At 39.2% G+C, this 16,510-nt stretch overlaps 2 protein-coding genes across 4 annotated transcripts; one reads left to right on the top strand and one right to left on the bottom strand.

The window, feature by feature from the left end:
• Window positions 1-456: 456 nt before the first annotated feature.
• LOC114518325 (arginine kinase-like) lies at window positions 457-3,807 on the bottom strand. Its single transcript, XM_028538302.1, has 6 exons — window positions 3,736-3,807; window positions 3,398-3,467; window positions 2,323-2,588; window positions 2,017-2,216; window positions 1,285-1,578; window positions 457-1,082 (listed from the first exon to the last, which is right to left on the bottom strand). Exons 2-6 carry the CDS (start codon window positions 3,410-3,412, stop codon window positions 694-696), a joined length of 1,164 nt encoding a protein of 387 aa, XP_028394103.1. The 5' UTR covers window positions 3,413-3,467; window positions 3,736-3,807; the 3' UTR covers window positions 457-693.
• A 1,789-nt stretch (window positions 3,808-5,596) lies between these two features.
• On the top strand, window positions 5,597-16,367 carry LOC114518190. 3 transcript variants are annotated; one of them, XM_028538132.1, is made up of 29 exons: window positions 5,599-5,793; window positions 5,922-5,964; window positions 6,411-6,464; window positions 6,569-6,643; window positions 6,956-7,061; window positions 7,147-7,164; window positions 7,251-7,318; window positions 7,754-7,847; window positions 7,947-8,016; window positions 8,255-8,373; window positions 8,473-8,612; window positions 8,956-9,085; window positions 9,200-9,253; window positions 9,326-9,378; window positions 9,599-9,647; window positions 9,764-9,860; window positions 9,952-10,100; window positions 10,349-10,418; window positions 10,689-10,963; window positions 11,148-13,951; window positions 14,108-14,194; window positions 14,269-14,333; window positions 14,419-14,505; window positions 14,706-14,798; window positions 14,885-14,969; window positions 15,063-15,172; window positions 15,412-15,459; window positions 15,581-15,703; window positions 15,946-16,367. In XM_028538132.1, exons 1-29 carry the CDS (start codon window positions 5,681-5,683, stop codon window positions 16,019-16,021), a joined length of 5,355 nt encoding a protein of 1,784 aa, XP_028393933.1. In that variant the 5' UTR covers window positions 5,599-5,680; the 3' UTR covers window positions 16,022-16,367. The 3 variants fall into 3 exon arrangements, with proteins under 3 accessions (XP_028393935.1, XP_028393933.1, XP_028393934.1); XM_028538133.1 differs by having other exon boundaries at window positions 9,767-9,860; XM_028538134.1 differs by lacking the exons at window positions 14,419-14,505; window positions 14,706-14,798; window positions 14,885-14,969; ... (2 more) ...; window positions 15,581-15,703; window positions 15,946-16,367 and having other exon boundaries at window positions 5,597-5,793; window positions 11,148-13,953; window positions 14,109-14,194.
• The last annotated feature ends 143 nt before the right edge of the window (window positions 16,368-16,510 follow it).

Consider the following 16,510-nt stretch of genomic DNA (forward strand, 5'->3'; position numbering starts at 1 on the left):
TGAAAAAGATTATTTAGATACAAGTTTACATGTGGTTGCTTCATTTTGTAATAATATAGAACCTATAAATTTGTGGAAAAAACAACGATTTTCAAATGCGATAACATTGCGATTGAGAAGTAAGAACAAGAAACCTACCTTGCTGTCTTCGCTTGCAAAAATTAACGTTTGTGATTTACTATCGTAAACAAGTTCATATATACTAAGTGAATTAGCTTGTAGCCGTAGGTACACCACGTAAGTATTTAATACTTCAAATAAGTATTTAATACCTTTATTTAAGTATTTAATACTTACGTGGTGTACCTACAAGCTAATTTACTTATAATTTGATGTCACCATGCAAAGCTACAAGAATGTTACTAAGTTCATATAGTGTTTGTTTTAAAAAAACGATTGCGAACACATTATGTACGACTTCAAAAACTTGTTTTTACTGAGAATCATCAAAATATTACATCTAAAAAAACTTACAAAATCTACTCAAATGTGCGAACTTTGAATTATTAAATATCCTTACTTACATGATCAATGTTTCAAACTTTCTAACTAACATGAGAATAAACTTAACGTTTATACCTAAACATAAAAGCATAAAAAAGTGCAAGATATTATTTTAGAATGGGTTTATATGCTTCATAAAAACACAGAATAGTAAACTTTCTAAACTTTCTTTCAAATGTTCAAGGCAAGTCAACCACTGGCTTCCATCTCAATGAGCTTGTTAACACCATCAATAACAAACTGAACCAGCTGTACTTCAGAATAACCTAATCTGTATTTGTTTGATACATCGTAAATCGCTCCAGATGAGTCAGAATGCTCTCCATACAGACCTCGCACTTGCAAATGATTGGCGTTCGCCCATTCTTTTAACCCATCTTCACCCATCTTGGCTTGGAGCTTCGTCAGCTGGATAAGGACCCCACCCCTCAGCCCCGTACCCAAATTGGTGGGGCAACAGGTTATCATACCCAGGTGGTCGGTTTTCTGGAAACTACGGCCGTCAATTTCTTTCACGAGAGCTTCGATTGTGTTCACAGCTTTGACCAAAGTTGTAAAGACCGAACGTGCGTCGCCACCTTAAAACGGAGGTCAGTCATTGTCAGTTTTGGATTTGATCCAATCGCTACTCTACTTTAACTGATCTAAAAATTGGCTGGATAATGCATTCCATTGAGGCTGAAATGAATCACGTTCAAATTTGCCCGGAAATTATTACCCAATGCGCATTGTATTCTCTATCTTCACTAACACATTTAGTCTATTATCGTTGCTTCATACCCTGCTGCATAGAAATGACTCGAATATGATCACCCTCGTTCAACCAGACGGCAAAGGTACGGTTCTCGTTGAGGTAAATGCCACGCCCATGGGGCCACCAGCGATGGTACCCGCTGTCAGCCTGCATCTTGTCGTTACCCTTAAATAGCAAATGCTCTCTGACCAACTGCTGGCGCTCTTCTTCAGTGATCTTGGCCAAGGAATAGTAACGACCTTTCAAGTCCCCTTCCAGTTTGTCGAAGACCTTGAGCATCAGCGCTTCAACCGCCAGCTTCTCATCTTTGGTGTTCTGCCCTAAACAGACCGGAGTTGAAGCATTGTCAATAAAGCCATAGTTTGGCGATCGACTCGGATAAAATTTGTTCACGATTAAAGCAATTGAGACAAATGCATCACAAGTAATCGCCTCGTCAAATCAGGCAACCGCGTTTGCAGTTGGATTACTGATAAGCAATATTGCAAAATGGCTTTTTCACGGTGGATATTTCTTCAAATCATATCTTAGCTCATTAGACGCTTTTGAAGTCTGCTGAGTTTCCAAACTGTGACTCTTGACTATGGGGGTGAGAAGTTCGCATTACTTTCTCATCCGGTAATAATTGAATAGACAATTTCCGTTGTCCTCGTTTCTGTTGTTACATCTCTCAAAAGTAGAATTGCTTTGCAAGTTGCAAGAAAAATTGCACCGTGTAACAGGGGCTTAAACTGACTTTACTTCACCACATTACTAACCTGGCGCCAAGTTAAATCCGGTGATGTTTCTTGCCACTCTGATTCTTGTTGAAATGATCTTCCCAGGCTCCTTAATATTGCCTTTCAAGTGCTCCACGTTCATATCTGTCACGTGCTTGTCAGTCGGTTTGAAACCACGATGGTATTCCTCAATGACTGGGTCAAAAAACTCCCCAAACACTGCATAGGAATCTGTGTCCCTGAAAAACATGTTTTAAATCTTTACTAGTGGCGCTAATTGAACACTAACATATGTTCTTCATTCTTCACTACCAGTGCAAAGATCTCGCTAAAATCATCACGTACCCGGCATGGCAACCCATCAGAGACTTTGGTTTATTCCGGACTCCAGTATTCACGGCTCTAGCAATGGTGAATCCAGTGCTGGACTTCTTATCTTTCAGTCTTTCGAAGACATCTTTGGTGAGGTATTTCGCCATAATCGATTTGGCGCCGCTCAAGTCTGGGTATTTATTCTGGGCCAAGTCGGGATCCAATTCGACATTGTCTTGCTCGGCAAGGTTAATGTCATCACCTAGTTTCATCGAAGTGTCTTGCACGATTTTGGAGTCCTAGAAATGAGGAAGATACGGACGTGTTTACCCTCCACCCCCCACTGAGCATTCAAGCATTCACGACTGTGTTTCTTTAAGCTATGCGACTGTGGTGTATCTACTTTAATCCATGCTCATACTATGATATACCGTTGTATATACACAGTTGTGTTGGAAAGTCAAGTATATAATTTATATGCTGTACCAAGTAACTTGAAGTCATTTAAACACACGCGGCAGGGTGTATGACGGACATGTTGACCAGCAATTTAGCTTCGGCCTACGCAAATTCCTTGAATTTAAACCGCTCAGTGAAGGTTTTAATTGATGCACATACGAAAGTGGTATCTATTTTTTATGTTTATAGAGGCTTAACATTGAACACTGCCTATACGCAAGCTGTTATGACACGAAATTCCCTGATGTCGAAATTCCCTGATGTTACTATATTGTAGCATTGAAATGATCAAAACTTCTGCTTATCAATCTTTAATGTTTCCTAACAGCCATTCTAAGAACAAACACGTTTCTCTTTCAACTCCGTTCAAGGTTATTCCGGTTAAGCTTTAAAATATTAATCGACCAGAGACGTTCATGCACATTTGCCCTTTGAACTTTTTCAGAAGATCAAAAAAATCGCAATCCACCCTCCTCATTGTTTCACGTTAACGAAATCTGTCGCAAAAACTTTTAAAAGTAAAAAGCCCACAATTAACAGAATATTTAAGAAAGGGAAGGTTTCTTCTCTTTTAGGCTTTTAATTAGGGTAACGTTCTGCGTTTGACCGGAAAAGCCGTAGTAATTACTAATGTTTTTATATGACTTACCTTGTTTGCCGCCATGATGGATTCAAGGTTTTCACGACTTTCTGTTGCTAAAAAAACTCTGTAAATTAAGCTAAAATAGAAATTTATGAAACGGTTATGTTTGAAGTTCTTTGTCTCGTGATAAAAGCATTTGACATATCCACTTGTGGTTGCCCATGGCTCAATAAATTAAACAGCGAAAAGTTATCCAAATTTGCATTGCGCGATCAGTTTATTGATCAGTTTATTGACAAGTCTACTGGCAAGAGCGTGCATGGACCTCGAAACTTCTCGAATTTTGCGATGTTTGCAAACAATTTTTCGTGTTTGCTAATAGGGAAAGTCTTTCAATTACGTACCTTGAAAAATATCTTACAAAATGGTTAATGAAATTGAGAGTGTCTTTGCAATGTTGATACAACGACTTAACGCTCGTGGTTTCTGAATTAAAAATTAATAATCTCAAGAACATGCATATGGTTTTCAGTCTTTTAATAACGGGGGGTAAACAAACGACAAAGGTTGAGATACCCGGTTAAAATGTGATTCTCAGTGTGAGCGAATGGTGATTACACTTTAGGCCTGTTTCAAATGCTGTGTCAGTTTCTTATGTGGCAGGCTAAAGGTCTGTTCACACGATCCAATTTTGTTGGAACCAATTCACCTCTGATGGATGCTTTATAGTCTGTTGTCTTGTAATGATTATGTATACGAGCAGCAAAACTACTGAGGCCAATGCAGTACTGCAGCTAATGCTTTATCAATAAACGACTGTATTTCATACGTCAGAAGTAAATTGGATCCAACAAAATTGGATCGTGTGAACATACCTTAAGACCAAGCGTATTACCATCAGTTGGATGACGAAGAATCGCAACTGCTAATCTTATAGTATTGTTTAAATGTCTTCGGTCCACGGTGTGAATTGCTTTGAATCCCTAAATCAGAAAACGGTGCTTTTTATATATATCTTTATTAAGTGAGGTACCTCTTAAATTTCATAAATATATAGCTGTATCAACGTAGTCCCCGTTGGATGAAACTTCAACCGATCTTAAATGACTACCACAGTACCATAGTCCTCCTTTGTGTGAAGAATGCATGCATTATGTTCTTCTGTGATCTCCCAAAATCTGGAATCTTTACAAAAAGAGATAGCCTACGTTGCTATAAAGCTTGTATGATTTGAAAACAAACTGAAACTCCATTGACGAATTACGATGTTAAAATACGGTAACTCCGGTGTATCCAGCGTTTCCCTTTTATTAAAAACAGTTGTTTCAAACTTTACATTTTTAAATCAGTATATAGATCAAAATATTTTGACATATTATGGCTAATATTATACGTAACTCATATCTTTTAATTATTTTCTATATATCTTCTCATATCTTTTGATCCTTCTTCTCTCTTTCGGCATGCGCAATGTGCAATAACAATCTCATCACGAGACTGAACGGAGAACCTGGGAATGCGTTTTCAAATCAGTGCCGCTCTCATCACTCAACTATATACAGAGAAGCCAGAGAGGACAAGCGTAGATTTTCCCCTCACAGTGCTGAAGGAGATCCATCGTTCTCCTATAATAAACCACCCAAATAAAAATCCATTTGATAAAGACGTAAGTGCCACAACAATCCGTAGGATGATTTCGGTGTCTGAGGGTGTTCTTGAAGCTCCTTGTTTTTACTTATGGAATGTAATTCTTTAAATCAAAGAGCATCTTTGCCTCCCTTTCCTTTGCTGGTAAAAGGCAAGGGGAGCAGCCAGGCCCTGCTGGCCCTGTCTGTTATGGCGTAGTTCTACCCAACATCGTTCATTTGTTCCAGCAGAAATGTTTGATGTTTCTCGATTGCGCAGTGTCAGAAACTTAAACAATTAAACTATTAAATGGGTCCAAAGTTTGAAATAAAGTAAGTACTTCACTACTTCTACATAATCGCTTTCTGGGCACTCTTGAAGTAACCTGAATGTCAGAATTAAGGCCTGGCCTTCAGATTACTCCTGTGGTACAGCTTCGTATTAAAATAGAAGTGCTGTATTAGAAAGTACAAATTATACATTCGGAAAATATTCCTTAGAATTTCATAAAAAATAATTATCAAACTTCGAAATATACTTATGTAACTAAACTAATACTGACAGATATGCTGAAAGACGATTGCGTTGCCATGGCAGCGCGGCATATTACATACAACAAAAAGTAATATATTCAAAATGGCGTTAATAACAAAGCGTGTAGAATTACATTTAGTACATAGACAAAAGGATACTAATCCTTCTTAAACCGATCGAATAGTATGGATGGATTCAAGCCTAGAGGGACGTTTTCCGAATCTAAACCAGACCAAAAGCAAACATGTTTTGTCTTATTATCATGACTGTATGCTGAGAGTTTTTGACAATCATGCCTCGAGGTAATGTAACAAACTACTCTATGGATTCGAACGTACGTATTTTCGTAATGTTCAATCTTGATAAATTATGGTACTGTTGTTTTTGACATAGTAAATTGATGACTCATGCCTTTCTCCTTTCGTTGCAGGAAGTCTGACTATTTGGGTAACGTGCTTCTTTCGACGGCTAAGGTGAGCTGATTGATACAGACTACATAGTATATCTGACTGTGCGTATTTTCGAAAGGAAGTTGTGGCACTCGTTACTACAACTTCCTTGTTACACTACACCAACGAATCCGAGTTGAAATGTTTTTAAGAAGATTGGGGCTGTTGTTTATAAATGTAGTAACCTAACTGGTGGCACTGGCACACAGCACGAAACAAAACCGTTCGCTTTTGTCAAACGCAGCGACGATTATTTGGCTATAATTGATCAGTCTTTAATCGAAAATCTGAGTTTAAGAAAGATACAAATCTGGTTCTTTAGAAACAAAAAATGAGAAAAAACGCAATTGCACACCTTTACTTTTTGCATATTCTAAGGATGTTGCGTGCATGCAATCTGGAAACTATGTCTCGTTTGAAAGTATATGCTATTTTATTTACAATTTCAAAGTCATAATTTTTGTTAATAGAGCGGAGATTCATCAAGGTTATGCAAATCATTAGAAAAAGTTGACTTGAATAAGGTAGAACCGTAGAAACATCATGTGAAATGTATTATTGCTTTACTGACTGACTACAGGTATATCACCACTGACCACTGTATCAAATAAACAACTTCTCCTTCAAGGTTGATTTTAACATAAGGGAAAGAAATACAGAGAACACACCATTAATAGTAGCTGCTGAGAATGGTCATGTTCAGGTATTGGTAGAGTCACCTATTTATAACAATTGACCACCGTCATCATCTGTCTTCGCCCTTTTGTTATCATTAACAACAACACTACCAACTATATGTCACTGCAGCTACCATGATTTAGGTCAACTCACCATTACTCACTAATATATGGCACACCTATTGCCTCCATTATTTTCACCAACTTACCTATTATCATTCATACCATCACTACCATACCAGTATCGTCACATCACCACCATCGGGGATCCACCATCGTTCATTGGTACCCTCATCAAGGTTCCCGTCAAAATGTAATATTTGGTAATATTCTACTAGATCATATCATTGTTGTTATCATGTGGTTCAGATGTCACACTGAAAAATGCTGCTGGTCAGACAGTTCTTGAGGTTGCTCCTGAGAAAATTACAGAATTGATTCTAGGTACAGTTGATTAAATTTTGTAGGTGATAAAAAATCCTTTAGTCTTAGACCTATTGTTGAATATTTTTTATTTTTATTTTTGTAGATTCTGTGAACAGACCAGGTTAGAAATCTGGCAAGAATAAATTTTGTGAATTTATAAAAATAAATTTGTTTTGTTTTAAAGTGCCAATAAAATGTAAATTTTAGGTGCTGGACAACCTCTTCTATGTCAAGCAGCTTGGCAAGGAAATGCAACAGTTGTGAAAAAAATATTGGTACGCAAATTGCCAGGCAACAATCCGCAAGTTGCGCGATTAAAGCACCAGTTTACACTACACTCAATTTATTGGCACGGCACGGCTAAAATAGGTACCCGTGCCCAATTTTACTAGCGCTCAGGCTACCAAAACAAAGGCCGGGCACAGATGAAATGGGCACGGGTACCCATTTTAGCCGTGCCGTGCCAATAAATCGAGTGTAGTGTATTTTGTCCTAATTTGTCCTAATTTGTCGTACTTCACATGTTTTATACGATTCGCGCCGACATATGAAAACCGAATTACAACAAATTACGACGAGTTATGACGAATTATGTTATTTGAAAACCAGACTTGTATAGGGTGCAACCTATAAAAAACAAGGAAGAGTACAGACCGTCCCAGTTCCCATGAGGAGAAGCTGAAGGTGGTAACTGCACCTTTTATTTTTAGTGCCTAAACCCAAACTTGAATGTGAACAACAAGAATTCTGAAGGTTTTACTCCATTATTGCTGGTCACGAGAGACCTTGATTTCTTTGACGGAAGTAGGTGTCCAATTACGTGTAACATTAAAAGAAGAATTACATACTTATCAGTTTGCGAAAAATGACCCATGCAACATATTCTATTTTTTGTATTTTAAGTTAAACTTAAAGTCTTCACTGAAAATTATAATCCAGCTGAAGTTGTTTCTCTGTTGTTGCATCAAAATGCGTAAGTGTAGCCACTGTAGATACGCTATTAGTATAGGACAAAAAAACTTAAGCCCCATTTAAAGTGGTACTGATGAAATTTGGAATTAATCTCAATTTTTTCCGGACCGAACTTAAATTTGAACATTAAAATTTTCATCCGTACCAATTTTCCCCAGTGTAAATTGGGCTTTAGATCCGAGCTGTATTATACGACGAATATCCATCAGGCTATCTAACTTGGGTATTTCATCTTACAGCGATTGTTCGGCGTTAGACAATGAGGGACGGAGTCCCCTACATTTGGCAGCGAGAAATCATGGGAGAAATGCGAGAAATATTATAAGTCTACTTGCGAAAAAAGACTCCCTTGATGTTGGTAAGATGTTGTGCAAGAGTATATGTTTGATTGTGATTCGGCGAATTACATCCAAACTCAGCTGTATTTTCCTTATTTCAACTGTTTCTTATATTTTAGATCAACGTGACACACAAAAGTACTCGGCATTGCATTGCGCCTCCGAAACAGGGGACCCAAACGTGATGATGGCTTTAATTGACAACGGGGCGGATGTGAATGCACGAGCTGACCTTGGGCGAACTCCGCTACATATGACTGTAAGTATTACGCTGTTATCTCGCTGAATTGAACCCCGTTCACATCGCCAATTTTTTCTGTAATTTCCTTCTTTTGACTGATGTTAACAAACGATACACTATAAGTGAAGCAACTATAACTAACTCACTCGCTCACATCAACCAAAAGACGAAAATCCGCCTCCTAAAATCACAGGGAAAACTGCAAGTGTACACTAGCTGTCATGGAAAACTCTACCATTTATATGTTTTTGTTCAAATTTCACACTAGCTACCTTTCAAAACCATACTACATCTCTACTACTGTCGTCTTGGCAACTTGACTCTGGCGTGGACGAGTGAAACATACTCCTTTTCATTCTAGGCATCTCGCGGCGATGAGAAAACCTCCGAATTATTGGTTGAACACGGAGCCAACGTTTTGCTGGTTGATGACCTTGGGTTTACTCCCATCGATGTTGCAAACGGAAACGGCGTCCAATTATTATTGAAAGGTGATTGCATTTGACTGGAAAGGTTTATCGGTATTACTTGGCCGGCTGTCAAACTGCCTACGCAGTATAACGGTTCTCGCATCAAGTATAAACCATTGTCCTTACACCCTGTAGAAGCATGGTCGGAACATTCACAAAATTCTTTAAACCTGCTGAGAGTGAAGTCAGGTAGGAGAGCAATCGTTGCATGTTGTTTGCTTTAAGTAAGAGACATTCTCTAACATAATGTTTGTATTTTAGCGCCGGTTGGAGTGCCCACAAAGTTGGATCATATTGATGCACCAGACATAATTGTACGTTCTTGGTATTATTGATTTCAAGTACGGTGCAATGCTGTACAGTTTAGTGCAGAACGGGACACGTGCAGTTCAGTACAGTACACGTGTAGAACACATGCGGCACAGTATTGTGCAATATGGCACTATAGTGCGGAACAGTAAATATGGTTTAGTACAATACGCATACAGTACAGCATAGTGCAACTGGATGATTAGTTTTGTTTACTTCTTTTAGATTAACGAAGATGATCCTCAGGAAGGTATTAAAAGTATTGGGAATAAAGGTAATGAAGGATGATTGTACCGGTTGTTGGGATAGATGTGGTGGTAACACCGGACTATTATGAAGATAATATCGATAGGCATGCATTTATACAATAGAAATCCGCTTTCTCTGCAGAAGGCCTAAGAAAATTGAGTAATAGAAAATTGTCGAGTCCTCTCCCTTCGAAAGAGCATATTCGCGAACGATCACTAAATTATGGAGCAACGGGAAGGTGATTTAATCTTTTTAGTATTGCAATTACGACTTGAGCTAGAAATAGTATTAATGGAACAAGCGTATTTAAAGACGTTTTTGATCTCTAGAGCTCGTTCCCATTCCTCTGGGCCTTCTTCGCATTCCCGGCTAGATGCAATGAATCACGACGTCCACCGATTATCGTTCGACGGAGGAAGTGCATCTCCTTTACACAAAATAACAAAAGACAGCACCACAAAACGATCATGCAAAAGTCGTAAGTTTTGTAGGCTTTATAAACGGTTTTTCAGGCCAGCAGATGTTGGTCTAATTTCGAATATCTCATTTTACAATTTACCTCGACTTGTCGACACAATAAATGAGGTTTTTTTCACACTGGTAATCGGTTTAAAATGTTTTTTTTACGGTCTAATAAAGATATCCAAAAAATTTTGAACTCCGTGGACTTTTATTTGTCCATAAAATGACAATTGCTTTGAAACAAATGTTTTCTTCGAATTTCAGCACAACCAGATGCCATTCCCCGCGCAACTGCCAAAGTTGCCGTACTGAATATTGACCTCAAGGGACACGAGTAAGTTTTCATATTTGTTCAGCGTCAAGGTGTTTGCATCAGCAGCAGTTGCTTGTGTTCTTTTTCCACTTGACTCATGCTTGCAATGATTTGGTTTTACTTAATATCGTTTTACAAACAATCAGCATTAAATACCCTGAGATTAATCAGTCAGTAAAACTAATGTTGTTACACCACGTTTCATGCAAAGTCAATATCAGTTTAGCTTATAACGTTTTAGTCCGTGCTAACACTAGATAGTATTAAATTTATTTCCAAATTTTGTTTTAGTCTTCAAAAACAGAAGAGTAAGAGTTGCAGTGAGTTGCCATTCCCAAGATATCGTCTTCGAAAATCGGCAAACCCGCAAAACCTGCAAAACCCCCAAAACCTGCAAAACCCCCAAAACCCCCAGGCATTATCTGCGGAGGTAAAACCGCTGAATAACCCTCTTAGCCTACGTGGGCGATCAGTCATGTCCTCGTTTGAAACTTTGCCTGATATTATGTCCGAAAAATCGGTGGATGAAGCAAGCCCAGATAAATGTGAAACAGCCACTTCTTCAGGTTGGCGAATTTTTGTGTTTGATTTATGATTCTTTGGCATTTCTCATATAGCTAGGGCTATGCAGTTAGTTGGCTTAAAAATTAGGTTTTGTTTGCACCAGTGAACTCTATATAAATGGTATTGATAGCAACCTTTATTTTGATTTCCAGACACGTGAGGTAGTTCTTTATTTTGATTTTTCAGAACCTGAATTAGTTAAAACCCCACCACCAGTCTTCAATCCAACCTCCGATGAACTTGCCCCATGGCCAGGCTCTCCAGATAATGATTTCCTGAACAAAACCTTCAATTCGAAAGAGAAGCCGGTATTCTGGTTTCCTGTGGTGCAAAACGATACAAAATCCACTTTGAAGGTTCAGGATTCCGACCTGACTTTCTTCGTAGACCTGAAAGATATTGAAACTCCATTGCGAAAGTGTACAAAATGCCGAGAGGAATTTACATCCGAGGATTTCAGACCCGGTACCTCGGTATGCAATATGTGCCATAGAAAGTCAATTGCAAAAGATACTTTTTGGGTGCCTTTAGATTCCGCTGGACCCAGTAGTACCAAAACTGAAATGCATGACCTTGATGACGGCAATATTCTAACTGGAACGCGATCTTCTAGTCTAGACAATCGTACGGTTTCGATCGACAGAGAGACATTGAGTGTTTTAAGCAATAAGGAGTTGTCTGAAGAAGAGTTGAAGAAATCGCCAAAAGCCAAACAAAATATAAAAGATACAATGTCAGATTCGTCGAAGACTCAGAAAAGACTCGAAGTGGACACTAATGCGACAACACAGCAGGAAACAGCGGAAAACTCGGCGAATGTGATACGAGAACAATGCGACGACTTCGCGAGTGATGATCGCGTAGGTCTCGGAGTCGCGAGTACAAAACGAGAAGAATCCACAGATTGTTCGGGAAAACGCGAACAGCCCGTGTGTGGTGGTGAAGATCGAAGAAAAAGCGCAATATTTCTACGAAATAACCTGCAAAGCGAGGAAACAGAACCAAACGTTGACGGGAACGAAACTTTGATAGAATCTCAAAAGTCTATGAAAGGAGATATATCAAACGAGAGATCTCCTGATGACATGCCAGAAAAGAAACTCCATGCAAGTACTGCTATGTTTGAGTTATGTAAGCAGACGTTAGAATGTTTTTCTGCAGATTTGACTTGCTTAGAGAGCAATAATGTATCATCAGATGCAATCAATCATTTGTATAACCGGTCAAGTGTTGGTAAATGTCCGTTAGTTGATCAATCAACTGGCGAAGAAGGTCAATCAGGAGGAAGAGGTGTGGTGATTTCGCCTGAAGTTGACCGTGTTCAAAAGTTGATATCTAATGACATACAGCAAAATTCTGGCACGTTTGGGGAATTTGTTGATGCCGATGTTACCCCACATCAAGTAGTTATCGTGAATCCCTTCCCGTCCCCTGTACCCCCTAAAGTCCCCATGGTGAATGTCTCTTCGAATTGCAAGTGCGATCGGTATGCCTCGCTCTCCAGGACGTCTGCTTCTGGTGGGAAGAAAAAAGGCCGGGGCAAGAGGTCTGGGTCGAACGGTCAGAAGACTGGGACGAATAGCCAAAATTCTGAGTCGAACATTCAGAAGACCGGAAACAAGTTTAAAAAAGCAGGTCAAAAGGATACAGAAAAAAGCAGCGAAAAAGGAAAGCAAGGCAAGAGAGTCATTTCCGCTAAGAAAAATGCGAAAAAGAAACTTCTGCAAACTCCTGTGAAAGAAATTCCGGTTATTCAGACGGCATTAATAGCCGCCGACACAGATGAAAAAAAGGAATTATTGCCACAAAATACTGACAAGAGCCTCCACTTGGCCGAAACTAATATTCCACTCGCACCAGTCCGTCAAACAACTTTTATCAAAGCAAAGCTTCCCGTTTTGAGTCCAACACCGGAGGCTTCACGATCAGGCAGTTCCGTGCAAGGATCGAGCAACGAAGGCTTTCCGTCATTACCGTCGAACGCCGAGCAAGGAAGCAGTATTCCATTAGTGGAAAAACTGGACAGGATTTCCATAGGTCATGTAGAGGATGAGGTAGATAGGCCGTGGAAGCCCGGAAACGAGGCGAACTTGGTGGAGCCAATGGCGTCTCACACGCCTTCTGTCGATGTTTCACAATCGCAAAAATCAGAAAATAAATTAGAAACTGCAGACAGTCTTGAGGATTTGATACAGATAATTTTAAGCGAGACGGACGAACTGGAGAAAAATCACGCAAGACTTGACGTTGCACGAAAAACGAGCAGTGATGAACACGCGGAGTTGGGCACGGAAACAAATGCCAGCGATAACGTGCAGACTGGAGCGACAGAAAGGGTCTTCCATTCCAAGAATGACATTGACGAATCTAAGAAAAACTTTGTTGAGGCTTGGATATACGGACATTGCAAGTCAAATCCCCACTATCCTTCGGGTCATCCTGATCATGGTGATTCTTCCTCGGGTTTAGTTCGTGCTACGCCGTCGGATGCGAACCCAAGAAATGCATCATACGAATCAAGTGGTTCTACGCCCCTTCCTCCAACAACAACAGATTTCTCTTCTGAAATTTCACGCTCTGTTGACGACAGCATAGAATCCACTTCGGGGAGTGATGGCGATATGGGAAAAAGCAAAGTTGAAGCGGGGTCCGAGAAAATATCCCAGAAACCGGTGGATTCCGATGTTACTGACGTCACTTTCGACCCTGCCGATGATATTACTGGAGCGAAGGAAGACCGAAGGATTTCCAATGCCACCACATCGACGTTTTCCGAGGGAAGTTCCATGACTATTTCCCTGCCGCCCGGTAGTACAGCAAGCGGTGTTGGTTCTCAGAGTTTCGGTGACGAATCACCGCATATTATTATTAGTAGGCTAACTCCACGTAAGCCGGAAACGCCCGGCACAGGCTCGGAAACGATAAGTTCGGAAGAAGAGGAAATTGTGTGGCGAAAAGGAAACATGCTCGGAAGGGGAGCTTTTGGCAAGGTAGGTTGATCAGAGTACTTTTTAATTAAATATTACCATGCTGCATTTATTAGAATTTGCATCATTATCCTTACTATATAGTCCAAATTACCCAAGCTGAGAAGTACCACTTCGTAAATTTTAAGATGTAAATCCATTAATCCACCTTCCTTCTAGGTTTTTTGTGGTTTAACCAACACTGGTCAGATAATCGCGGTAAAACAAGTTGAACTCATCACAAGCGACATGACTGAAGCAGAGCGGGTAGGCAAAAATGAAAACTTGATGATTTCATCAACCGCATGTCTAAACGTAATCCATATTTTGTTCCGTGTTAGCAATATGCAAAATTACAAGAAGAAGTGGCACTTTTGAAATCTTTACGACACGAAAATATTGTGAGGTAGGAAAGACATTCGGTCACTTTCCACCTATAGATGGTACTGTACTTTAACCTACGATTTTATCCTATTTTTCATCCAATGCAGTTATCTTGGCACATGTCTTGATGGTGGTGTGGTTAACATCTTTATGCAGTTTGTACCAGGTGGTTCAATCGCCTCAATACTGGCCAGGTTTGTAAATATATTATATCGATTTCCTCATGCAGTTGTAAAGTAATTAAGGGTTTATTTTTCCATTATTACCTGAAATATATATATCTAAACTAAAGAGTTTTAAACTCCACTATATCTAAAGAATTGGTTGTTGGAAAGTAGATCGGACTTTGTGAATCGAATTTTCAAGCTGTGTTTTCTCCGTATTTGTCCTTTAGATTTGGTCCACTTGAAGAACGAGTGTTCAGATTCTACACGAAACAAATCTTGGTCGGTGTGGAGTATCTGCATAGCAATAACGTTGTCCACCGGTAATTATTAATCTATAATAAACAATTGAGCGTTTATTGAGACCTATTGCCGAATAATATTCCATTTTTCGTCTTCTGTTTTGCAGCGACATCAAAGGTGGGAACATTATGTTGATGCCTACAGGAGTCATTAAGCTGATTGATTTTGGTTGTGCAAAACGACTTTACATTGTAAGCGTGCCCGTTCTAAACCCATTGCTACGAAACTTCAACGTGCGAATTGGTCAAACCTGTACATAATTTCATCTTATTCATTTTTCTCAGAATACGAGTCAGAGTCAGGGAGATTTACTACGTTCCATGAAAGGAACGCCATATTGGATGGCGCCTGAAGTCATCAAGGAGATTGGATACGGTAGAAAATCTGATATATGGTAAGAAGCTAGAAGAGAGTTATTAGATTATTTGATGTTCTTCGACTGGTTATTCACAAAATATCATAACCGGTTGTGTTTACAAAAAGAAACATAGTTAATTTGAATCGCAGTTCAAGCACCAAAATCCCAACTCCTTGTCGTGTTATTGAAAGAAAACAGTAATATGTCACTACTATCTTGGGCATGGCTAAATTGATACCCATTCTTGTACCTAATTCAAGTACTTTCTTTCCTAGGAGTATCGGCTGTACCGTATTTGAAATGGCCACTGGTAAACCTCCCTGGTAAGATTTGTATAGTAATAGTAATAATATAGTGGCAGTGAAAAATGTCACCATCCAGGTTAACTTTTATTAGCTATCTGGAAGTGTAGATAACTGAGGTAAAATGATCATTTATCGACAGGTCTCACTTACCCCCGATATCCGCGATCTTGGCAATTGGTCAAGGATCAGAGCCACCCCAGCTTGAAATGTTAAAATCAGCTTCTGAAGAGGCTTATAGTTTTGTTGCCACTTCCATGTCACGGTAAGATTATTATCAGAGAATATCCTCGTAATGAGATGAGTTAGTAACAGAGCTGTAGGAACATTGTTCTAACCTGTTATCATCAACCGGAACAAATTGAGTGTTTTTACACGCGTAGAGGTACAGATAAGGACCATTCCTTGCTCGGTCAAGCTCGAATTTAATTTTTAATCAGGCATTTAGAGTACACAGGTTCTGACCACCTTATATATTGTCACAATATATTTTTTTTGTGCTTTTAGTGATCCAGATGAAAGGTGGTCTGCAGATCAACTTATTAGCCATCCCTTCATCCTGCAGTGTGATGGAAATCGTTAATGTGGTAGAGACAAGGAAATCTTGTCGTGTCTTATCAAGCTAGTCTTTCGTTTCATGCAAAACAAGTATATGCAAACAGACACTGTCCTTGGCCTAAACAAATCTTTCAAAGGTGGTTTGAAATACTGGTATATCTCTGGTATACTGGTATGGTAAAAAATGTAGTTATTGGGTTTTCCGAGAATGAATGGGACATAGACCTTTTCTTGTATGTGTAGTTTAGAATGTATAATTTACAGCCACGTTTTTAGAATTTTGGCTAAAATCCGCGATGCGACCGTAGGAAAATTACTTGGATGTAAACCACAAGCATACAAGTTACATTGTAATATATTTTCATACATGATACCGAGTGGGTTACATGTATTTATGGTGAACGTTTAAAACAGCTCTTCCCCAGGAATATAATCTAGTTGCTAGAGGCTAGCCTGTTTAAAAAAGTTATAATATCTCGTCTTTCGGTGCCAATTGTACTTGCTAATTAAGATC

Source organism: Dendronephthya gigantea, unplaced genomic scaffold (genome assembly GCF_004324835.1).
Source record: "Dendronephthya gigantea isolate DGI-Jeju-01 unplaced genomic scaffold, DenGig_1.0 000010F, whole genome shotgun sequence".
Taxonomy (NCBI): Eukaryota; Metazoa; Cnidaria; class Anthozoa; order Malacalcyonacea; family Nephtheidae; genus Dendronephthya; species Dendronephthya gigantea.